Source organism: Marmota monax, unplaced genomic scaffold, assembly GCF_021218885.2.
Source record: "Marmota monax isolate L192 unplaced genomic scaffold, Marmota_monax_Labrador192_F-V1.1 WCK01_AAM20220418_F8-fsc00001, whole genome shotgun sequence".
Taxonomy (NCBI): domain Eukaryota; kingdom Metazoa; phylum Chordata; class Mammalia; order Rodentia; family Sciuridae; genus Marmota; species Marmota monax.
In genome coordinates, this window is record NW_026693777.1 from 39,492,042 (window position 1) to 39,517,500 (window position 25,459).

The 25,459-nt window shown below is 41.0% G+C and overlaps 1 protein-coding gene and 1 long non-coding RNA gene across 10 annotated transcripts in view; both read right to left on the reverse strand.

Moving 5' to 3' along the window:
• Positions 1 to 4,674: 4,674 nt before the first annotated feature.
• On the reverse strand, positions 4,675 to 9,802 carry LOC124104100 (uncharacterized). Its single transcript, XR_006855357.2, has 3 exons — positions 9,545 to 9,802; positions 9,017 to 9,069; positions 4,675 to 5,135 (listed from the first exon to the last, which is right to left on the reverse strand). It is a non-coding gene; the product is annotated as an uncharacterized LOC124104100 (long non-coding RNA).
• A 3,880-nt stretch (positions 9,803 to 13,682) lies between these two features.
• Positions 13,683 to 25,459, reverse strand: part of Meis2 (Meis homeobox 2) — a 204,317-nt gene continuing 192,540 nt past the window's right edge. For 3 of the 9 annotated variants that reach the window (XM_046461403.2, XM_046461404.2, XM_046461412.2), the window contains 3 exons: positions 19,281 to 19,339; positions 17,796 to 17,906; positions 13,683 to 15,106 (listed from right to left, as the gene is read on the reverse strand). In XM_046461403.2, coding sequence (XP_046317359.1) covers positions 14,820 to 15,106; positions 17,796 to 17,906; positions 19,281 to 19,339 — 457 coding nt within the window. In that variant the 3' untranslated portion in view covers positions 13,683 to 14,819. Of the gene's footprint in view, positions 15,107 to 17,361; positions 17,458 to 17,795; positions 17,907 to 19,280; positions 19,340 to 25,459 lie in introns of all 9 variants that reach the window. The other 6 variants (XM_046461407.2, XM_046461408.2, XM_046461410.2 and 3 more) reach the window with 3 other exon arrangements.

Consider the following 25,459-nt stretch of genomic DNA (forward strand, 5'->3'; position numbering starts at 1 on the left):
TCTGCACTAAAATTAAGAGACCTGGATAAATAAACAAGCAGTCAGATATTGCTTCTAATTTCTTTTAGGGGAACTTGCTTTAAAGACACAATAATGTATTATTTTTGTGTATTGGTTAGTTTGGTTTAGGAAACATTTTATCCAAGATATTTAACTTTGAAGCTTATATTTCAGAGTTTTTTTTTTTTTCTTTAAAAGCACACTCTGTTCAGGCCAGTCCTTTAAACATATCTATGCACAGTTGGAAAAAAAAAAAAGATAATTTACACCTTAATTCTATGTAAACACAATTATACATTTGATTGACTGTAAAAAAAAAAAAGCTTCCTACTACATTTAAAAGAGGAGGGTAAATGTTTTCCTCTACAGACATTTAAAACAGGAGTGTAAAAGAGGGAGAAGCACAACGCAGAGTACTAACCACTAGGTGGGAGTTCATAACCCACTTGAATCAAAGTGTGGAATATGATATGTCAAGAAATTTGTAATGTTTTGAACAACCAACAATAAAAAATTAAAAAAAAAAAAAGAGGGAGAAGCAAATCTAACTCTGGAGGCCTCTTTATGTTTCCCCAGATATAATCTATTCCTTTGTTTCAGAAGTAAGAATGAGCCTGCAAGTGGCATTAGTCAGAGCCCTCAAGACATCTTTGCAACGAGTTCTCCTGTGGCAAGGGAGATGTGATTCTTCATATGTTTAAGTTCCTTTCAGAGTGGTGGATGAGATGGGAGGTAATGGACTTTTCTAAACTTGCTTGGCCGAGGAAGCTATTGGAAAACTCACTGTTAGGTAATAGTGTCTTTTTCTTCTTCTCTCCTCCTACTTTCCAAAAGCAGAATTAGACCCATCTAGGTCTTTGCTGTTACTCTGCCAGGTCTCCCAAACTACACAGTAATCCTGCTGGCCTGCGCTCAAAAGGGATAATAAAGATCTAGAGATGAAACTGATGGGGTAAGGTGGGAGCGAGGTGGGGAGCGATTCTGACAGCACTTCCTTCCCCAGCCCCAAATTTGCCCTTGGAGCCAGAGACAGGCCCTCTATCTCTGGTACCAGGTTGCAGGAGCAGAGTAGACCTGGGCATTCTCAGCAACCTTCTGTGTCTTTAAAGGGTGCTAAGGAAAAGGGCTCAAGGAGTTGGACATGAATCTCCACCACTGCAGACTTCTGCACTGGCTAACAGGGCTTCCAGGTAGTTACCTTATATCCCAACAATTCGTAGGTGCTTACTGTATGCAATTTCTCCAAGTCCTGGGACTCCCTGGGATCCAAAGACTGGATCTCTTCCTAGTTCCCTTCCTAGGAACTTAGGAAGAGCACAGGGAAATCAAAAGCACCTCTCATCTAACCTCCACCCTTCAGGAGAGGTGTCTACCACAAGACTGGGACCAAGAGGATCCTCACTTGCCATTGTACCCCAATCTCTTGCATTTTGACACTAGTTGTACTCTTCCTCCAGCCGGTCTTGAGGGGCGTTTGCACATGGCTTTTTACTTATTTTGTTGTTCTCCCTTTCCCTTTTTGTGTGTTCTAGCTGTAGAAGTAAGAAGGTATCTGGTAGGATTGGTGGGAAGAGGTGACAGTAATTACAGAGCCTTGTAGGTTTGTTATGTATGCATGTGACTAAGTTGCTCTGTGTGTGTGTGTGTGTCTGTGTTTGTAGGAGAGGAAAGGAAAGAGAAAAGAGAAATGTACAAGGCTAATTTGTGATCTGTGAATTTGTGAATCTTCAAGAAGCTACCCTTATTCACCAGGGAGTCTGGAATATAACACCTAAAGCTTGAGGTTCATTTAACCCTCTTTGTGCGTGGTCCCAAGAACTATTTTTATTCCCCAGCACTGGTGAGGGAGACTGGCTGGAAATGAGGGGCTGGAGCATTCCCTTCATGTTTACCAGGTAAAGTGGAAAGCTGAGAAGAGTTTGGACAATTCCAAATGAAAAAAATGCCTCAAATGCAATTTATGTAAGTCCTAAAATTTAGGGGAACTTGCTTTCACATAGTGACCTGGATTGGTTTCTTATTCCAACAGAAAAAAAAAAAAATCTCAATGTTAGCTGTGTGTGTGTGTACAGTGACATCAGTATCCTAAACATCTCAATTTTATTCTATTTCAAACGGCAAATGGGCTCACACAGCCCAAGAGCCTCCTTCTGTGTGAATGTTTCTGAGAAATACTTTGAATTTAATAAGCCTAAAATACACACGGACAAACAAAATAGGTTTTGGGAGAAGTGTGGAGAAAGGCAAAGAGGGAGAAATGTGGAGAGGGACAAGAGAAGAGGTCGGAGTGGAGGGGGTGGGGAGACTGAGATTCACACATGCACACTAAGAGCTTTGAAACCTTCGACCTGACCCCCAAACCCAAGTGCATCACACAAAACAGGTTCGGATCATATTTCAGGAGGTCTTCTTGCCCCGAGTCCGCTGTCCCCGGGGACTTAATTCACTCCTGCCTTCTCCGCACAATGACTTTAGAACCTGGGAAAATAATTGCATTAGAGCAGATTACTTATAACCGATAGTTATCCGTCCTTTTCCTGTTCGACAGAAGTCTATTAAACTCAGCACAGCCATTACCAGCTGAGCTCTAGAGCGCGCCTTCATTAAGAAAATTAAACTCATACTTTTGAACCTAATCAAAGCTTGCACAAGTCTCAGGAGCCTGCGTGCAAATCCCGACGTTTTCGTGAGCCCCATTTACCCGCGAATCAACCTGTTTTTGGATACCATAATTAGGGTGAAAAGATCCAGTGTGATGACAATTACTCCGAAATAGGGATGTCTGAGCTTCCCAGCCCCTCCTCCTCTTGCCTCCTACTTTCCTCTGGTGGATCTTGTCCTGGGAGCTTAAAGCATCACACCTGTCCAGAGAGTGACCCAGGACTTGGGGAGTACATGAGGATGGCTGAAGCAAAGGAGAGGGGTGGAGTGAAGATGTAGATCGAGGGCCGGGAAGTCGCGCGGGGGAACTTTCCTAATTGACGTCTGCGGCTGGCAGCCCGCACCAAGTGCACGTGTTTCACACACGTGCGCGTGCGCACACTCACACACGTACGCACGCACCGCAGCGTGGCGGGAAGACTGTTTCACTCCATTGAGTTTCACACTCGCTCGGGGACCAACATGGCCTGTGCACCTTTTGTCCACCGTGGGCGGGAGCCTGGCCCGGGAACTGGGCAGGCCTTTGCGTGTGCCACGTACCCGGAGGTTCAGTCCCTGTGGCAGGGCCTTTGGCCTTGAGGGATCTTGAATTTCCTTCTTGGTTTGGTAAGAGTCTCAGTCGCTCCGAATACCCCTGGAGTGAAATTGCTCCAGTCCCGGGACGGAGGGAACAGGTGGGAAGCACGGGCTGGGAGGAGGGCAACGTCCTTACCTCCCCTCCCAGAGCCTCCGGGTAACTTCTCTCTTCCTTCTAAGGAGAGGTAGGATTTCCAATTCCTCTATCAACTGGAAACCTCTCCCGGCAGGAGAGCTTACTGCTCGATTAGAGGGGGCGCATTGCATTGATTATCTGTGCTATCTGGACATTTGCAGAGTTCGAACAATGATTTTTAGCACTTTTGTTGTTGTTGTTGTTGTTGTTAGCCACCTCTAGCTTTAGCATTTGGCTTTTTAAAATGTTAATTACTGTGTATTTCTCGGAAAGGTCCGCCCAATTCTCAGGAAAACATAAGGGCTTTTGCATATTTTCTAGGACTCTGGGGGCAAAGGAAAACTGCTTGCATTTTTATCAGAATGCCCGTAACGGAGTTCTCATCCCTCTCTCTGTCTAATGAGGCTTTGGGGTTTGTTAGGGAAATAGCTGCCCCTCTGCCTCCCTATCGGCACCCAAATACAGGATTCGAGGGAGCTACTTGAAAGTGTATAATATTGTTCCTTGGCAAGTGTTTAATTCTCTTTCCCATAATTTCTACTTGTTATAAAAGCCTACAAAACTCAAGTGACGAAAGTCAGCGAATAGATGTGGACAAGGGAACATCTTTTACATCTCCACAGCTTTCAACTCGATAAATTGCTGAATATAAAAAATATTTTTCAGGGAAAAAGAAAAACACACCTACACTGCTGTTGTTAGTGTTTTCTTCACATCAAATGTAGGCTTGCCATTTGATTTGTTTTTCCTTTGTAGAAAAAGAGGAGAAAATCAGAAATGAACAAGAAGCCGTTTAACAGCAGCAATTCCAAGACTTTTGAGACACTTTTATTCGCTTCTGTTTTCCCTTATTTACCTTTAAAGCAAACCCAAAACAAAGATAAAAGGAGGGGGGGGAGGAACACCATCTCTAGTGGAGAGTTTACTCTGTTGCCACAATAAGGGATGGGGGCTGTTAACAGCTATTTGAGATGATAATGCTTAGTGAGCTCATTCTTTTAATCATAATCTTCAAGTGGTTTAAGATTAATGGCAGGGGGTATTTTCTGTCTCTTCCTAGGGACCTTTGCATTAATTTACTTAGAACATTGGCCAGACTGTCAATGCCTCCAAATTTTATTAAGTCGAACTGAGACAAATACAATGAGATTTTCATATTTTCCTCGTCTATGAAAATATATTACTGGAAGCAATTTTTTAGATTCAGCTGCAATGAGGGACCTCCTTACTTGTCTTTATTATTTTATTGTGTTCATACATGCACAGATATATACATTCCATATATATATATATATATATATATATATATATATATATATATATACACACACACATATATACACATATATTTAAATGAACTTGTGGTCTGCAATAGTTTTCCTTACACTTCTGAGCTTAATGGGTACCTTTCAAAAAGTCAACCGCAGTGGCAGGCTGTAGATTCTGTTTCCCCAGAGCAGGATTTATGTTTAAAGTAAGTTTGAATGCAATGAACTTCTTCAAAACAGACCCCCCCCCCAAATGATAACAGCTTGGATATAAATATTTAACTTTATCTCAGTTGTCACAATAGCCCCAGCAGTTTTTCAAGCACAGCTATACTGAGGCGTCTTTTCACCAGCGTGAAGAACCAGGCTGTCTCCTACCTCTGCCTTGCCCTGGGAGAGCTCCTTCTCTGGGGTTTCTGGGTCCCTGTCCCGTCCTGGAGCTTCCCCGAAAGAGGGGCGGGGCATGAGTTGTAGAAGGGTTGACACGGGAGATTCTGCAGAGAAGCGAGGAAAGAGAACGGATTTTTAAACCGAAGATCTTGATAATCTGGCAGGAAATTAAAGTCAGGAGATCCACCTTTTCCCTACTGTCCTCCCTGCCCGATGTTTCTTCCCCCGCTCATTTCTGAGAATTGCTTTCACAAAATCCCGCAATCTGGTACTTGCAAAAGCAAAACCAAAAACTCCCCCAGAAACTGAAGTCGTTCCGCCTTGTAGATTTACATGCTTCATGTGGGGGTCTAGCTGTGGTCAGAAGACTTTTCCGAGTCAGGGCTGCTTTGCCAGCTTCTTTCCCAAGGGTAGAGGCTGACGGTGGAGTCGGCGCGTCGGCCAACCCGAGATTGCCCCGGCTCTCGTTACCTGTGCGCCCTGGTGTTACACAGTGCTCATAAATCCCACTGAAGATTAATTGGGAAGCCGAGAAAACGCCTCTTTGCATCGAACCGTTGAAAAATAACCCAAACACTCAGATGGTAGCAGTCCCACAGCTTGCATTGGACGTGAAATGCCATAGTAAGATCAAGTGTCAAAGACATCGCGGTTTATTTTGCTGCACTTCAACCACCCTTTCCGTTTCCAGCAAAATTGAGAAGCACAGGCCAGTAAAGAATAGGCACACAAGTGGGGCATAAAGTGTGTGTGTGTGTGTGTGTGTGTGTGTGTTTAGGTAGGTGGGTACGGTGACAACTTTTAAATTAAAAAAAAAAGAATTAATGAAAATAAGAGAAAAAAGAAAATTTCAGATGGGGCTGGTATTTCTTGGGGGGTGCAGGGTGCAGGAAAGGGTCATTCACGACAAGGAACTGTCTGAATTCCGAAAGGATTCCTCTGGACTTTGGTAAAACAGTGAAGAGTCCCCAGGAGTTTGATTTTGCAAGGATGTGAAATATCGTTTTGTATTGGCCGCTTTTCCCATCAGATATACTTCTTTAAAAAAAAAAAAAACCACCAAAGAACTTCTACAGCATCTTTTAAAACATTTCCTTGGAATCTACAGTTCAGCAGAAAGAAACTACAGCAAAACCTCACAGAATAAAGAGATTTAGAAAACGAAAATGTGTTAGTTTATTCCCCAGAGGCCAAGTGAAGGTGGGAGTTCCTTCGCATTTTATTATTATTATTATTATCGTTTATTCATTTAAATGTTCAGCCTTGACAAGTTATTCCCTTGCCGGGGCGTTTTGCAGCAAAATGAAGGTGGGTTTGGTAGAAGGAGTCAAGAAAGGGCGGGGGAGGGCTCGGAAAAACACGATAGGATTCACTTCGCAGGGGGCTGACTGGCCGTGGTCTACTCGGCGGGCCAGCAGGGGGCGCTCTGATGTTATCTCTGGACCAGACAGCTGAGACGCTTGGAGCTTGCAAGGCAGGCTTTAGTTTCACGCAGCTGCAAAGGGAAGGGGAGGAGGGATTGTAGTTCCTAAACCCTCAACAGAGATTCTACTTGGGTTATTTACCCTCAGTTCGAATGTATCTATGTCTCACTGAACCTACCCATCCTACATATAGGGCGCCTCCGTCCCAATCAAACTCGTCCTTTTCTTCTGTATCTATACAGAACGTGTGTGATCTTAGTCTTGAAATACACACTAATGCAACTTATTAGATGCGACGATGAATAATCAACATTTTTTTTTGCATGTTGGTTCCGCTGATCCAAGCAGGATTTATTTGCAGATCTCACATCCCAGAACTTTAATGCGCAATTTTTTTTCCTTTAAATAAAACTGGTCAAATGTTGACAACCTTTAAGCCAATCTAACACTCAAGATTAGTGATGGGAAACTAATGAGAAAATATCAGATCTCCCGGCCTGAGGGCTGCCAATTAAATCTTCGCTGATTGAAAAATAAAAGCGGACTTGGGGTGTGAGCCCAGCTCAACTTTAACTATTAATTTAACATGTTGCCCGGGTCCGTGCCTTCTCTCCTCTAAACTGCTTTCTGTAATAGAGCTTCCTCCTCTCTCATCCCTCAACCCTAAAAGCCAAATGTTATTTCTCAGTATATTTCAAAAGGTCCAAATCAAAATGATCATTTCTTACACGGTAAATATTAGGCCTGTAAGCAATATGATTTAACTAATTAGAAAATTTACATCATTAAGTCTCAGGGAGAGAAAAAAGAGAAACAAATCTGCCAGTCATTTTAAAGGAGACAGGCACTATTGAAGTGTGAAGAAATCGGCTCTAATTCAAAAAGGCAATCGGGCAGAAAAAGCCCTCAACATTACCCTGCTAGTTATGAATCAGAAAGGGCTCTCCCCTCAACCCCTCCCCTCCAGCTCTGAGTTTAAGTTCGTTTTTTTGCCAGTGGCCCATGTCATATTTATATTGAGGTTTTGTCTGCTAAAGGATTAAAATTTGAAAATGTTTCAATATGAGGAAAACAGAATCTTCAAAGGGAAAGATATTCACAGAACTACCTCTCTTCCAGACAAGTAAACCTGTTGTAATAAACAATTCTCGCGCCCCTCTTTATTTTTTTTTTATTCTTTCTTCTTTCTTCCCATTAAGTTCCTATTTTGAAACCTGCTTGGTGAGAACTAGATAAAGTCTTTGTGCTCTGCTCCCCTCCCCCTCCTTTCTTGCACCTCCTCCCTCCTCCAAAGAGAGAAACTTAGACTGAAAGCAGAAAAGTACAAATACATTAACAAAGCCCCACTCACTTGATAAAAAGGCCATGGTCTAGGCTTACATGTCAGGAATCTAAGGGAAGGGGGATCAGTGGGTGAGTCTATGGATAGAACATGATGAACAAGAAATTTTCCCAACCGATGTATATACTATTCCATATAATGTGTAGTTAGAGAAAAAAAAGGAGACAGGTAGGCGGGGAATATTTTAAAGTGCATCATGGTGCTGTGTGGCTTTTTGTCTATTCTGCTCCTTTTTCTATTCAACTTAAAACAGCAGCCTCATTATATCTAGGTGCCCCTTCCCATCATACTCTTACTTAAGCCCTTGGTACACCACACACATAGCCCTTTCCCTAGTCTTCTCATTCCCAGCAAATTAACAGAAGAAGGAATTGCAAAGGGAACTTTGTGAGTTGTTCCATTTGGAAACTCAGGCCCTTCCTGGCATCCCTGAGGACTTGTTTTTAAACAGACTTTGGGATCAAAAAAGTTTAGTAGCAAGCCTTAGATATTCAATTTTCCTTTATTATTATTACTATTTTATAAAAAGTCCCCAAGGCTCAGTTTCTGCCTTGTTCTATTCTTGTTTCATTACAGCCAATTCTAGCCTCATTTTCAACCTCCTCTCTGCTTTACTTTGTGAAAGTTTCACTGCCTTGCTTTCCACCAAGTCCCTGGGCCTGGGAATGCTCATCTTCTGGGCTTCTGAGGGGCCTTGGTCTGTTCTTCCATGTTAGTTCAATGCCATCCTCCCCATTCCCAGATTTTAACTTTGCAGGAGAGAACAGTAGCAGATCTGGGCTATTAACACACCACAGTTAATTCTCTGCGGGAACTTTTACTAGGTGGGACGTGTGGAAGAAGAAAACATCTGTAAACAGTACAAGCTCCTGAGGGTGGGGAATGATTTCTGACACAGAGGCCAGAGCACATATAAAATATGGCAGATTTTGTAAAAGAGCCAGTTCCGAGGCACACATTGGCAAAATAAGAGAAGGGGGGTGTTGGGAAGTGACTAGAATGCTCCCCAAATGGAGCTCCTTTTCTAACCATCCCAGAGCAGATGGGAGTCTAATGTGCTCCCCTTTGAGAAAGATTAGAGTAAAATGGACACTTCTGTCACTTTCAGGAGGCGGGACACAGGGAGGCGAAAACATAGAAGACAATGGCTTCTGGTAATGGAGGGCACCCCTGGAGGGCTCCCCACCCTTGGCCCCGTCCCTTTCAAAACTCTCCTTACCTTTGTTGCTTCGATTTGATCTGAAACCACTGGACATTCCTGGGCTAGGTGCTCTGAGAGGAAAAAGACCACGAGAATCAACCGGTCTCCTGTATCTAGTCCGAAGTCAAGAAGCATTACAATAAAATTTACAGCGCCTTTAACAACTCACAAGTAAAGCATTAAAATTCTCTTTAATTGAGAAAATATTGATTTTTAAGTCTAGAAAAAGCGAAATCGTAATTTAGCTGCAAACTTTCAGGCGAGAATATAGCGTATTATGTCGCAGTATAATGGATTCACCCTTTATACCCATGCAACACCCCATCTTTAATTGCGCTACTTTATGAAGTGATAAAGACAAAAGATAACCCGACTAAGACAAACGCTTTATAATAAACAGGAGGGTCTGGAGTAATTTCTTTTTTTCCAGTTACTTATAAAAAGAATTGTCTTTTTTTTTTTTAAAGCACAGGAAAAAAAATGCCCAAAGGGAAGGAAAGAAATAAAAAGAACGGAAAACCACAGACCAGTCTAAAAGCAACTCACATTAGCAAATCCGTTGATATTCTTTACCAAAGGAGGAATGAAGCCAACACATTTAGAGAAAATGCATTCACGGGCAAAATTGCATCCTCCTTGAAACGAAACAAACCTAGATCTATTTTCTTACTTTATTCCCCCGTCCTTTGGTTGGGGTGTGTGTGTGTGGGGGGGAGCAGAATCCATTGGTGGATAGAGAAGGAAAAGAAAAATCAGGCTCTCTATGTTATTTCTGTATCGGTTTTTGGTATTATAGAGGAGTAAAGAAGTTTTTGTGTGGTGGTTTTTCATTGATCAGTCACTCTGAGCTAATGTAATTATCCTCATCAATAGGAGGCTGCAGAGAGAATCATTATGTGGGTGACATTGATAAATGATCGCCCAGGAACGGCCCTCTCGCGGGCAACCCCCACATCTGACCCTCCCACACACACAATGTAGTCATAGAAACACCTAGAGGACCCCAGCACCGCCGCGGAAGAGGCGAGAGAAGGAAGAAAAGCCTCGGGCGGCCGGGGGAGGGGGCGGGCGAGTGGGGGCGACGGGTCCAGATCCAAACCAGTTCCAACGACAAAACAGCCAGCGGCGGAGGGGGGGGGGGCGGGGAGGGCACGGTTGCGGGAGGGAGATCCTCCCTACCCGGCAGCGAACCCTCCCGCGCACAGTTGCTCACAACAAAGTGAAAATCCGCCTTCCAGACGGACTCATTCCTCCACACCTTTTCCCACGTGCGACCTCACTACCAACAACAGCTGATGTTTGCCGAGACACACATTCAAATAGGTTTCTCCAAAGGAATTAAATAATTAGGTCACAAAACTTGTAGGCATCTCATTCTCACGCGAATTCTCCCAGTTTCAAAAAAACCCCACAAAAAAACCCAAACAAACAACAAACAAACCAAACCCATCTGAAATAAAACAAAGGCTGCAGCTGGGCGCACCTCCCCCTCCGGCGTTCCCCCCAGTTATTTCCTGGGTGACCCCTTCCTTTCTCTTCACCTCCTAACCCAGTGCCTCTGATTATGAGATAATGGATTTTGCGATTGTTCCTGTCGGGAAAAAAATAAAAAAAAATCCCCACCGAACCCCACGTTTTCATCTTTCGACTGTTTTATCTAAGCCAATGGGAAAGTATTGAGAGCAGTAATTGATTCATAATGATCCATAAATCGATGTCGGAAAGCGGGGGTGGGGTGGAGGTGCACGAAGTGTGTGTGTGTGTGTGTGTGGGGGGGGGGGGATGCTGTTTATTTTATTTCTAAAGCTTCAACTAAAGTAGCTTTGACACTGTCGGGGCTGGAGGGGAGGAGCTGCTGAGCTCTGCCGGATCATCCATCATCCCTGTCACCCAGAGTCTGCCCGGAGGAGCCGTAGACGCAATCTCCCTTCTGTCTCTACACCGAAACTATTAATATTAAAACCTCCCTTCAAACACTGCCCCGACCGTCTCCATTCTCATCACAATCTGACCGGCCTCCCCCATCAGACCCGCATCTCCCTGCGCAGCACCTTCCTCCCAGCCCTGGCTGGTCCTAGAGGGCTCGCCCACGCGCAGCGCGCTTATTTGATTACAGCCAACTGTAACTGTTACACACACACACACACACACACACACACACACACAGTTTGAAGCACTTTTGTCTATCAAACACACACGCAAAGGGAAGGCCAGGAGAGGGCCCAACTAGCCCTCCGAGTGCCCTCTGAAGCTGCCCATGACTCTGCCCTGCCTCCTCCCGGGCTACCGGACACATGTCCGCACCAACCCTGCTCCCTGGGCGGCCAGGAGCGGTGGATGCAAAGCTAGGGCCACTCAATGCATCCAAACACCCAGACCCTGGACTTTCTAACAATGTGGCAAGTTGTAGTGGAGAGGTCCAAGTTCCTTATCAAATTGCTGGCCTGCAAGACTAATGGGGGAACTTGTGGAGGATCCCTGTCCAGTCCCTTTGAAGGAAGGGCTCTTCTTTGACAGCTGCTAGAGATATTAGCCACATTTCCCTTCCCAAATCTGCTCTGGGTTAACAGGCCCGCGGGGCGGGAGGGGGTGAGGAGGCAAAGAGGATCCTGATTGACTCCTCTCCACAAATCTAACTGGGGAGCTGGGGGTTGGGGGTGTGTGTGCTGACCTGGGGAGTAGAAGGAAGAAGGAGTGGATAGAAGACACTACTTTCCTGGTCTTTTCTTTTTTCCTTTTAAATGTGGCTTCTTGTTCAATTCCCAACCCTTAACAGATGGCGACTGCAGTTCTCTCAGAATTTCTTAAAGAAAGGGAAACCTTTGGAATTTATTTCTGCTTTTGCTTTTCCATATAAATAAAAAAGTGTTTTTATATTACTCTTGTTTTGGAGAACATAAGCAATTTTATTCAGTCTACAGTATTTCCTTTAACACTATATGGTTGTCAAAACACCATTCCCAGTTTCTTTGCTTTTGACAGCTGAGTCTTTCTTAAATATACCCAAATCGGAACTCTTTATACTAAATAGTAAACCCGAGATAGGAGCAAGTGCCTTCTGAGGTGGCATGAAAAAGCATTATAGAAATTGGACAAGTCTATCATCCCTCTGTCTTAGCATGGGATAGGGGCAAGAAAATGCAAACGAATATTATTACAATTATCATTCATCTCCAAATATTTAAGAGGGTTAAGGTTAACATGATAGGATGTGGATTTGGCAAAGAAACTAAGCCTGAGATGATCACATTCATTAGAACCATGGGTAGAGAACTCTGGGCTCTAATCTTCAATGAAATAACTTAATAATTTCATACAACACTTCCTACACACGAGCCAATTACCAAGTAAACCCTTCAGCTTTTACTTTACTGAGAGGAATGGAAGAAAAGCTGCCAATTTTTTTTTCAAACTGATGTGACAGTTAATTTAAAAATGGGGAACTTGACAGAGTTTACATAAGAGCATTTAAAGTAAAAATATGCAAATATTTAAATTTTACAAAAAGCTTCCGTGTAAAATGGGGTAGCAAAAATGAGAGGGAAGCTATCTCTCTTTTCCAAGTGGCACCAAATTTCTCCATTAACGACAGTTCGTTTGTGTCAGAAGTGTTATTTCTGTTTAAACAGCAACATACCAATTAAACTGATAATGTATTTATAAAAATTTTATCCAACTAAATATAATACTAAACAATAGAAGCTGATGTTTTGCTCATTTGTATAGAACTTCCCTTACTGCTGTCTAAAGTGGAAAGATGGAAGAACCTCAAATAAGATACGACTATGGATTTCTTCCAAGTTAAAAGTTTGCAGAATTAGTCAACTATTTCCATATCAAATTGACTTCACATATTTATCTAAAGTCATGATATTATTCTAAACAAAAGATCCAAAGTTTAGGAGTTACAAAATTCCAAGGTAGTATGTTTATTTGAAAAATTAAGGAGCATCCAAATACTCACACTTCCTTCCCCACTTTTGTACACTTTAGCAGTCATTGTTTGTGTAACAACATCAAACTCATAGCATAAATCTCAAGAATGTTGCATGAAAAATTTTTAAATGATGTCATATTGTCTGTTCTTTTTTAAAGGAAAAATATTAAGTTTAGTCACCAAATCATTACACTGGCATCTTTGCATATAGAGTTAATTGTCTGAAGTAAAAAAGATACCATGATATAATTTATATTAAATATGAATGCATAATAATCTTTTAAACTCAGGATTCCAAACTCCATCAAAGTTGTTCATTTATCTATGAATATCTATATGTAAATTTTAATTTTAACACAGGCAGACAAATTACCTTGAGCACAGACATTATTTCTTATGATTAACCCTGAAAAAGCCCTTTATCCTGGAGGAGGATGCACATGAAAAGCTTGATCTGAAAGTACTTTTTAAAATGACATGCATTTGTGAAGGAGGCCGGGCACACTGGAGGTGATCTTTCAACCTGGCTCATAACACATGCACAATTTCATACCTTCAGAAGTTTTCTGCTGGTGGAACTTATGGACCAAATACACATTGCAAGGCTATAGATGATGACCTTAAATATTGTTGGTAATATACTTAACTTCTGGGGGGAGAAAACCACCACCTACTCTCAACACCCTATAGTTGGCCTTGTGCAACCTTGCCTTAAAACCATTAAAAACACCAAAGCCTAACAAAAAATCAAAAATGAAATATTTATTACCGCATTTTGTGACTTAACACCTTTTTTTTTAACATAACGTCACAGTCCTCATACAAGTATTTTAATGTAAATTTGACAAAGCTTAAAGGTAACAGCATTTTCTTCTAGTGAGGAACACGTGCTGAGAAAAGAAGATTTCATGGACATACAATACCAATTCCACAGCAGATCTGATACTAGCAAAAACATTCTTTTTTTTTTTTCAATTGAGGTAAACACATAGAATATCTAACATGAAACAATTAATAGACCCAACTCTGTACGAAGTTTGTTACAGTATTCTCTTGCTCCTTTTTATCCCCCAAGCTTTGAGTTTCTGATAAAGTCCTGGTTATGGTGCAATGACCATTAATAACATTTTTGTGTTGAGGAAAGCTGCCCAACTTGAGATTGTTTCGTCCACAGCCAAGGCTCAGAACTCCTGAAAGAAGCTCCTGCTCTGTCTTTAAATCTTCATTGGCAAGCTCTTTGAAGAAGAGTCCCCCAAAATCATAATAAGAATTGGCTTATGAAGCACAAACTATAAAGATCTGTTTGAAACTAAAAGACACATTTATGGAGGAACAAAGGCTGGGCATGAAAACACATTCTTGAAGCTGGAGTTGGCGTGATGAGGTTCAGCCAAATGTCCACCGTGGTCTCCAGCATGGTTCTTTTCTCATTGGCCCAACAGTTTTAAAATATACCACAGTCTCTCCTGGATAGTGAATTCACTGATGAACCAAAACAGTCATTCTTTTGGGAACAACACACATAGTGTGGAAAACAAGGATATATTTTTTTTTCTCTTCTAAAACTATTAGAGGCAACATAACGGAGTGATCAACAGAAATGTACAAGTTTAACTTAGTTCCTATGTTTATACTACAGTAGTTAGAACTCTCGGAGTCTCTTTCCAGAGGATCTTTACATGGACAAAATTGTCTCAGTGAGCCCATGATTTCACATTTGTGTTCTTGTCGCATTGGTCCTCTGTTGCTGGATGAAAAATGACAAAAGTAAAAAATAATCACAGCTGTCTGGAATTTCATATTAAGTGTCAACATCTGGTCAAAGTTCAGAAAGTCTTAAAATAGTTTTTGCGTGTGTTTCCTTTTCCCTTGAGTTCCCTTACACTATTGGGCATGAATGTCCATAACCTGTCCGCCAACACTGGGATCTACAGAATTTAACATTGTGGGGCTCTGTGCTGACACAGTCATTCCAGGGTGGGTAGGGGGTCCTCCGTGCATCATCATGGCTGGGTGGTGGGGATGGCTTGGCAAATATGAATGCATTGGGGGTCCATGTCTTAACTGAGTAGGGTGTGGGGTCATCTGGGGAGGAGTGTAACTTGGCTGTGCCATACTCATTCCCATAGGACCACCCTGAGAAACGTAGTCCCCTGGCATGCTCTGCAAACCTGAAAATAGAGAGGGAAAAAGAAAGCAGGTCAAATTCCTAAACATTTTTATACTTTACCCATCAAAGATGAAAAGAAAAAAAAAAAAAAACAACAGACACTGCAAATCTTATATCTAAATTTAGCTGCAGATTCTTGCCAATGTTTGCAGACATTCAAACTGTAGTTTGCATTTAATTTCATCGCACAGCAGTATAATGCAACACAACAGAACTAAATATTTAATGCAACTAAATGTCATAAAGTGGAACTGTTTTTCAAAATGGTATTCAGTACATTTCTTTGATAAATGCAATAAGAATATAAATTCCAAGTCGAGTTTTATCAGTTAACTGTTGATATATCATCTACTTTTCTTTGTTGCATTTATAGATATGGACAAAAATGTAGTAAAATGCACTGAATTGACATCTTATCATATCTATATTTCTTCATGAAAAATTTATTATATAGAACATTATGGCATATTCATTTTGAAAGGACAGGCTTTCAGGTATATTTAAAATGAAGCCCCTTTTTTGAATTAGAGTCATTCTTACAGCAGTACACCCAAGAGATCATAAAGGTCAAAGGTAAGAAGTCAATGTAAGGTCATATGACATGCACAGTAGTTTATTTCTGAAAATCCCCCCAAATAATGCTTTGATATTAGGAATAAAATACCATACACTTAGAAATTCTTAGTTAGGATGCACAAAATTTGAACTTATGATTTGAATGTTGGTAAGTCAGCAGTTGGAGGATTTTGATTTCTCTTGCAAGTTACCTGTCCATTGAATTAAGGCTATATTATATTTACTGTCGCACATCCCCAGAGCTAAAAGGACAGCTTTATTCACCTCTATTTAACCTCCAGCACATAGAGTTGAAAAGCTGAACAGATGTTTTTGACACTGTAAGCTGGTAATCTAAAGGCTTATACGCTGCAGTCATTTTGTTAAGTAGATCCGCAGTCCATTATTAACAGAAGTGGCAAAACCATCTAAAGACAATAACACAGCCTGCATAGTCCCAGCTCTCTGTTTATTCTACCACAGCAGCCTGCTCAATGGATGATGATAATTAAGTACCAAATATACCATATTGTGTGGCTGCATAATCAAATCAAGAGAGGATAATATTCTTCTGTATTAAGCTATTAATGTAATTGGTCATGAAGCATAAAATATGTTATGTAATTAAATAGGCTAGAAATTATATGGCCTATATTAAGAATTATCCAAGCTGAGCAAATGTTTTCTCTATAGCTGTTTTAGGGAACATTGCTTTCTACATTTTTTGACTGCATTAGTAAAGGAAGGAGGGAAGGAAATTGGCTTCATCAATGGTGTGCCATGGTGACCCCCTGAGATCTCATATAAAACGTTGGCCTCTATTTACATATAGAGAATGATTTAATCAAGGTGTGTGTTGTTATATTCAGCCTCATTAAACAAGGAAGTTTCAATGTTATGTGAATTTTTTTTAATGCTCTGGTGTCTTCAGCAAAGGATATATCTTGTTGGCAGACTCTGAATTTTTTTCAGATGTCAAAAACACTTGAAGCTTTAAAGTCTAATGGGTTTCTTAATCCAACTGCAGCCATTCAGCCTCAGTGAAAAATCCATTCCTTCATATTCAGTTGCTCCTAAATGTCTTTCCCTTTAAATTTATTGACTGACTTTCCTGTCTTTCTGTCTCATGTCGAAAGTCAGTAGGCACATGTAAAAAATAATCAAAACACACCGGCTCCCTAGTGAAGAATCAATGGTGTCACTGCTGTCATATATCTAGACTAGGCATAATGAACTGCAGCATTTCATCTTTGCATATAAGATAATTTGGGCATCAATCGTATTCTGACAGATTTATGTCACTCAAAGGACAGTTCTACTTTTCCTTTTTTTTTATCGCTTCATTGAAGCCTGCTTAATTTCTCTCAGTCAACTGGTGCCCCCAAGACGTTATTTTTATTCTTAAGTGTCCAATATCTGCCTGATGTCTGTGTTTGTGCACACTGGGGCCACAGTAAATAGGCTAAAAAGCAGTCCCACCTGCTTAAAACACACGCAGGCTTGTCAGCTGGCCTTTTCAAAAGTGCACATCAGTGTCATCTGTGCCTTCAGAGATGGGTGATAGATATTTAAAAACAGGTCCTTAGTTTGGAAAGGCATGCAGTTATGGGCAAGGAAAAATAAAATGGGGGCAAATTATAAAAAAATCAAATGACGTCTCTGAAGTGATAGTGAAGACAGATCGCACCCGACTGTACTTACTTCCCCCTTGCTTTTCGATTGCTTTACATGATGAAGGTTACATGTAGTGCCATTGCCCATCCATGCCCATATTCATGCCCATTCCACTCATAGGTCCTAGAAAGGAGATAAAATCCGAGAAGAGGCCGGAAAATCAGCAATAATTGATGGTGAAAAAATAGGCGGAAACTCAGATTCCTTTTCACTTATTGCCTTGGTTTAAAAAGAAAAAAGAAAAAGGATGTGTATGGGGCAGAATAAAATGGTAACTGTTGTAAAATCTTTACTTTTTCAAAGAGGATTTTCTCCCCCACCCGATATAAAGAAAGCAAGCAGAGCAGGCAGCAGGCAAATGTTAAACCCACCACGAGAGTGGGAGAGAAGAGTGGATGAAGAAGGCTGGTGGAGAAGGTGACACTTCCAGGGAAGCCCAGAGGGGGGATGAGCAAACCTACCTGCAGGCCGGATCCCCATGTGTTGCTGACCGTCCAGCACAAAGCTCCCCATGGGCTGACCCTCTGGACTATATGCTGCTCCTTGGCTCACTGAAGGATCAAGAAGAAAACCTGATTGTAGTCATTCGAGGACACAGAGGAGAAAGAAGAAAAGATATACCAAACAATCAGCAATTGTTCCCGCTGCAGCACCGAAACGTTACAGCAACAATGTGGTTGGCGCTTTAAAGATGGGGGTGTGGTTTGTGTGTGTTCTTATGACTGAGTTAAGGTGGCAGAGGAGCTTTAAAAAAATGTTTCAGGGGAATGACTTTGGCCAGTTTAGCAGTGGGGTTGCCCTCTGCAGCCTTGGTTTCTTTACTTCTCTCTCGATTTGTGGAGAAGGCTGGGAAGTTAGGGGCAGCCAATACCTAAATATTGCAAGGAGCCATTTGGTTGAAGTTTTTATGATCCTGCCATCTCTGGGAGCTTAATGAATATTTTTTTTCACATTGTACACAAGCATTTAAAAGTTGAGTGCGATTTTGTAAGATTAAAGCAGACTCAATGGAATTTTTGACTTTTTAATCCAGGAAAATGCAAACATGGGACATGTAATATTTTGATTGTTTTATATTCTTCTCCAACGGGCCCCCTGGCCTCCAGTAATAGAACGATATGTCAGTGTCACTGGGGAAATTTTGCTGAAGTATGACTAATTTTCATAAATTCTTTAAGTGGAGGCCACAGTTAGCATCTCATTCAAGTTTAACACCCGTGTGAGTGACAGTCATCACCACAAGGAACACTCTTTTCCTATAACCCTCATTACAGAGGCCACACTCCCCAGCAAACTGAGGAAAGGCCTATTTCCAAGTAAAACGATTAGGAGTACACTGGGGATGGTTCTGACAGTGCTGTACAAAAACTGTTTTGGAAAAACTGAGAGCGTGAGAAAAACCCACACGTATTTTGGTGGGATGGATGTGATGCATTTTAAACAAAGGTAAAAAAAAAATCTCTTAATAAAAAATAATGCTGGCAGTGCAGCACGTCAGGCTTTAGTAGAATATTATGAATAGTCAGAGCAAATGAATGGATACAATAAGTTTAACCATGGATGCTCTGGGAGTGAAAGCGAAGCATACACCAAGGAGTTGTGGAGAACAAGAAAATGAGGGCGTGCTAATGATGGGATGCGGACAAGCAAGGAGTAATTCCAGAGCTCACAGTCAAACAAACTGCTTGTGGCACTAATACTTGTGCCCAATTACCAATTCAGAAAGAAAATAAAAAGCAGTTTCAGTCGAGTCAGGGTGGGAAATCTCCAATTAGCACCGATTAGTGGTGTTGCTTCCTAGAATGGAATTCTGGGGACATTAAAAAGAATATTTCTCCCAGAATGCCTGGTGGAAGCATTTATTTGCCAGGTGAGGAGGCTCCTGAAGTACAACTTGAGGAGGACTGGGGCCTGAGGGATGGATGCAGATACTAGTTAGAACTTGCCTGCTCGGTTTGACTGGTCGATCATTGGCTGTACTATTCTCCTTCTGGCATTAATAAACCTGAAACAGAACAGAGAATCCAGTCACCAACTTCGGTCTCTGTGCTCCAAACAGCTTTGCATGAATGCTGCTGGGAATACCAAGCAGTCAGATATCTACTAGATAGAGATATCTATTTTAATTTAAAGGCAATTCTTCCTTTCAGTGTTCAAAGAGAGTTGACCGATCGCCTGCATTGTCACTCAGCGACCAACTCCAAGTCGACTTGCTCAAACAGAGCTCAGGGAGGGACAAAAGTTTTCCCTGAGAAAACTTCTACTAATCTGTGATTGTGCTTCTGCTTCTGGAACAAGTAGAAATCTGGTTAAAGTTCACAGGCTGCAAGATTTTCCCCCTTTCTCTACACTCCCCATCATAGGGAGATGCAGCTTCCCCTTGCAGCTGGTCATAAATGGAGACCAGGCTCTGGCACTCCGCTTTCACAAGGTATTGTTAGGTCAGCAAAGCCATCAATTAGGCTGTCTGAAGTTTTATCACCAACACAGCAGTAATAAGTGCTGGCCAGAAAGACTTCTGCTCTTCGGTGACTCCTGCAGCTTAAGCCTGTAAAGTTAGGGGTCATTCAGAGGTCAGTGCCAGCTGGGGGCAGCCTTTCCAGCCTAAGCTGGGACACCCAGGGCAGCGGATAAGGTAACTGCCAACCATAAACCCAGCCACCTTTCAACCCACTAGAAAGACAGAGCCTCAGGTACACATGGTTGATATTAGAGCTCGAGAGACGTTTTCAAATCAGGTGGTGGCTGAATCACAGGAATGTAAAGGAGAAGCAGTTATTTTGTCTAAGAAGCCTGGATCTAATTTTGTGGAAAATCCAAAAATAAGTGCCTACTTCATGTTACTTTAATGTTTAATAATGCCCATCAAATATTCATGTACAAACAGAGTAAGATGATAAGAAATCCCCTTTATTTCTCCAAATTTAATAAAAACAAAACAATTTTCTACCATTTGTGAGTTACCCTTGTCTCTGTGCTCTTAATGATGTGTATTCCCCACACATTTGAACTTATGCACAGGATTCATTGGCCTTGCATTTGGCTGGGGAGGGGGGCAGTGGCAGGGAGCATACAGCTGGCTGTTCCTTAGAAATATATGTATTGATAACATTTTTCAATATTTCTTGTTTCAAATCTTAAGCACACAGGGACTTAATGATTAATGAGTCCACATGGGGCTACAGGCAGGAACTGAAAACTCATTCTCTGAAATTAGCCAGAAGAATTCTAGTGTGTGTTGGCAGCTCTGCCTTCCTATGAAGTTGAAGTCCCTTGGAGGAGGACAGTCAGCCCACACAAGCCTCCTGTGAGCATTCTGGTGGGAATACAACTAAGCTGAGGAATAATAGCCGCAAGAAAACCAAAGGAGTCTTTTGCATATGGTGTTTGTTTGCAAAACAATGAACTTCTTTATTACTTAAGAAAGGATGGCTCAGTTGTCAAAAATGTTACACCCCCTTGGCTTTGGGGAAGAAAGTGACAGGCTACTGTAAGTGGAGGTGAAAACAAAAGGAGAGTTGGAACTGCATATTTATTCCCACCTGTCACCTGAAGTGTTGCTGAGGAATCTCTGACCAGATCACAGACACTTCCAGAAGCAGCTCTCAAATCAGAAAAAAGAACTTCATTGTCTACACTTTCCCCACTGCTTTGACTGTGAGCAAGGAGGAGGACCGACCTAATATGTCTACCCCCAGGAATGCTTTTTGTGGGCTCAGGTTAAGAGCAACAGAGATGCTCAGGACAGCCTGTTCTCCTGTCTTGAAGTTGCTGGTGGAGGACACACATGGAAGGGGCCGTACTACTAATCCTGTTGTGTGGGGGTCTTTTTTTTTTTTTCCCTATAGGCCAACTCTTTAGGTAAAACCAATTGCTATTTTTTCCCTTTTTAATTTCACCCTTTTACTCTTTTATTATTTACATCTGGAGGTTGTTCCCTTATTTATGTCTTTCTCTCCAGTTCCCCCAAACACTCCCTCACTCACAGAGCTGCAAGGCATCATGGTTCTTAGTTCTCAGCAGGAGAACTCCACACTGTCTTCAAACAAATAATTACGGGGAAGGTTAGAGGTTCACTCAAAGGTCATTTCTTTGGATACTCCTCAGAATGTTTACATTAGTAAAAACGGGGTCCGCTCAAAAGGTTGTTCAATGGGGGCTCCACAACAATGCAGAACATTAAAAAAGCATTCCGCGTGCTAGCAGGTCTTTAAAGAAGCACTGAACTTGGAAATGCCACTCCAGTATTACATTTTCCACTAGTTACCATGGCATAGACTGGATGTTCACTAGCAGTTATGGCAATGGCCTTTCTTTGCCCACTCCTCCTAAACAAGTATGAATAGGAGCCTCTGAAGGTTTTCACTAGATCCTTTTACAAAGGGTCATAGAGATTTTGCTTTTTTCACATGGGCTCCATTGAGCCTTTCTGCATTTTTTGTTCTCAAACAATGTTTTTGATCCATAGGACTATTCTTGCCAGATTCATAATTTTACCACATTCTTCCAAATCAGAACTTTAAAAACATATGGGCCCCAATTTTTCAGAAATCTCTCAACATACAATTCCTGCCAATTGTCAACTCCCCTGATTTTGGTATATTTTGTTAACACTATAGGTGTTATTATTAAAATTAATAATGAGTTGACTATAAGAAAACTTGGATGTTAAAAAATGAAGTTACAACTCTGCTTCCTCCGCCAGTACTGATGACCTCCAGGCCACTCAGAATACACACCATGTACATTCAATGGAGGCATTTAAATTATAGATTCAAATAAGTCAATCTAGAAGTAACTTTTATTTCTTTAATATTCCTAAGATAAATTTTCCACATATAATCTTTCCCTAGAATTATTTGACATGACTTTTTTTCCATTTCCTCTAAGTTATAATTTTAAAATGACTTTTTCAATATTCAAGGAGTAAATAGAATGTTAAGTTTTGATTCTACTTAAAATGTGAAGACTCTAAGCAGAAAAATAAACTCATCTTCAGTCTTTCAAGGTCCAAACTCCATTCATATGGAAAAATGCAACTTGCTGGTTCAAAGACAAAAGACTTGTCTTAAAAAGGCTCAAAAGTTTTCTTGGATATTAAATGGGTCTCACAAAATAACATTTTGATGAGTTAAGTGTAAATGAATCAGACACATATGGATTAAGTTATCCTTGAATTTCACACGGGCTTAAAAAATAAGGGGAAAAGAGGGTCTTGGCAAAAAACATTTTGGACTTTGCCAAACCCAAAACATTTGAAAAATTGCTGAAGACATCCAACTAACCAAAATGCAGCAAGCTGCACCCAACTTTAATGAAAACCCCCACAAGTTATTTCCAATCCAAAGACTGTTAGGTTTTTCATCTGTATCTGATATTAAAAAATTCTCTAAGTTTTAATGTCATCCCAGAATGATTTTGAAGTTGCAGCCATATAATATACTTCTCTATTGGTATAAACAATTTAAACCTAAGTTATAAAGTTTTCTTGGATATTAAATAGTTCTTTAAGATACTCTGAGTTTTGTACAACTCATATGGGAAATGTGCTAATAAGCCTAAAGCCTTATCCAGATTTCACTTAGAAAAAAATATTTCAATAGCCTTACTGTGAATCTTTTTTTAAGGGCTACAGATAATTCTGTTAGTGACTCCTTAGGGAATGAGTACCCTAAAGTGCACTCATTCCATTGATTTGTATTGAACACAGAGTTAGTACCCAGCTCACATACATACTCTGTAGAGTGTCTACTAAGACTATCTATTTCTCTGTAAATTTTATGCAAATAGAAAATGCATTAGTATGTGTGATCCTTAAAAATTATACACCAAGACTGTTAGCTTAAAAATAACTTAATTATAGGGTTGGGGATGTAGCTCAGTGGTAGAGCACTTGCCTAGCATATGCAAGGGCCTGGGTTCAACCCCCAACACTGCAAAAAAAATTATAGAAATAAATTCAATATTTTTCAAGAATTGCCAGGGCTTTCCAAGTTAATTCAGAGATGATTTTTAAAAAAGCATTAAAAGAATAAACTCCAGAGTAAATACTAAAAATTTCACCTTATATTATCATGCTGGAGAGATTTTTCCTGCAGCCCTTCCTGCCACTACCCCCAAGAAATCCAAACTTTTCAGTTTTGCATACTTTTCTGCAACTAAAATCTGACCATCATGAGTTTTCTTTTAAGACTTTTTACTCCACAGCACAGTTTAGACTGACAGAAGCAGACTTAGGTGTCATTTCCTGATTGTTGGTTGGTTTCTTTCCCTTCTCTCCCCGCCCCTTTTAAATGGCTGATAAATCTCTTCTTTCTGGTTCACTAGCTGCACACCACACCTGGTAACTAACTCCTTTCTGCAGCATTCCTTTTGTTAGAAAGTGCAGGCCTCTGTGGAGTCACCTGGACAGCAGCCAGCCCTGAACACGCCGAAGAGGAATTAAGAATCCTAGAATTGAAGTTTTGCATGGATTGGTTTGGTCAAGGAGAAGGCTGAACTGTTGAAGAGGAATCAGATCAATTTGGAAAATGTGTTGTAGGTAGCTCAGTGATGGGCCACCTGTCCAAAAAGGAAAAAGCTCTGCTTCTCTACTTCAGCCAGACTACTTATTCACAAAGCTTGCTCCTAGTTGGTGCTTCAAACAGTGAAGCTTGCAACACTGGCAAATCAGTTATAAAGTTTCTATTTTTTTTCTAAAAGCACACCCCTCCCCCCCCATTTAAATGCAAGCCTTTTTCTGTTTCTGATTATGGCTAAGAGTAGGGTTTTCTCAGTAAGACATAGTGAAATGTTGAATCAGTGAATCAGGCAGGTTTAACACCGTTGGACATGTACTTGGGCACATGAATGATTGAGTCACATTGCAAACATAAGCTGCTCACTGGTGGCCAGACAATGGGTCTTTTCTCATAGACAAGTGTGAGAAAAGTAAAGTAAATGAATGAAATTCATATGCTACTTAGGGAAACATTCACAGATAATAATTAATTTCCCTGAGCCATAGCTTAATTTATAATTTGATAGAATATTAGATTTGCCTACACCTCTAAAAACACATGAAGTAAATACTAACAAGTTTACAATATGAGAACATGATGCTAATCTGGAGCCACAAACAGTTTGTAGCTTTGCGAATATCCCTTGAATAGTGGAGTGTTCATGCTGACATCAAAGACCGTGGGCAGGATTATGAAGTAGCTGATGCTTATCTTTGATGGCCTTCTACTGTGTTCTTTCAATACTCTTCCTTTTATCTAACTCTTCCCTTAAGTTACAAGAACTTGCCCTACTTTGAACATGCCCTCCTTAATTATTGTTCCATAGTTTAACTTGCGGAGAGAGCAACATAATGAAGAGCAAGGTTTCATGTTCTCTGCCTTTTACTTACAGTGTGACTTGGGGCAAGTCTACTTAACCTTCCCAAGTCTCAATTTGTTTGCTATCTATAAACTGGGGAAATGAACCAGGCCTGTATTGTTCTGAGGAATAAGGGAGATACTATAGGTAAGATTCTTGGCACCATGCTTGCCTGGCACATAGTAAGGGCTCATTATATATTGGCTTACAGTCAAAATGCACCTATCTAATACTCTTAAAGATCTCTGTTCTCTCATAGGTAATAATTAAGAATAGGTGGGTGACTATTTAGCATACCCATGCTGGGTTGATAACAGGGTAACAATGTGTTATGTTCCCACAATCAGCATGTGTCCATATGGTGAGGTCTTCCTGGAAATCGCAGCTTACTCCAAGCGTATGATAGTATGGTAGGGATTTTAGACGATGGTGCCAGCATCTGCTGAGGGTGGATTGGGTAGCGAACTGAGCTCTTTGGGAATCACACACTGTACATTGTTCTCCAGATCCTTGCTATTCTAAGTGTGTTCCGTGGACCATCAGCCTCAACATCACTTCAAACTTGTTAGAGATGCAGAAATAGAGTAGTCCCCACTCCTGCATCACTGAATCCAAACCTGCATTTTAAAAGATCCAGGTGATCTTTGCACATTTGTTTGGGAAGCCTTATTCTAGATCATAGATCATAAGCCACATTTTAGTGCTATGCCTAAGAATAGAAACTTGCAAAAATTAAATTTTATTTGTGAATCCTAGCTGCAAAAAA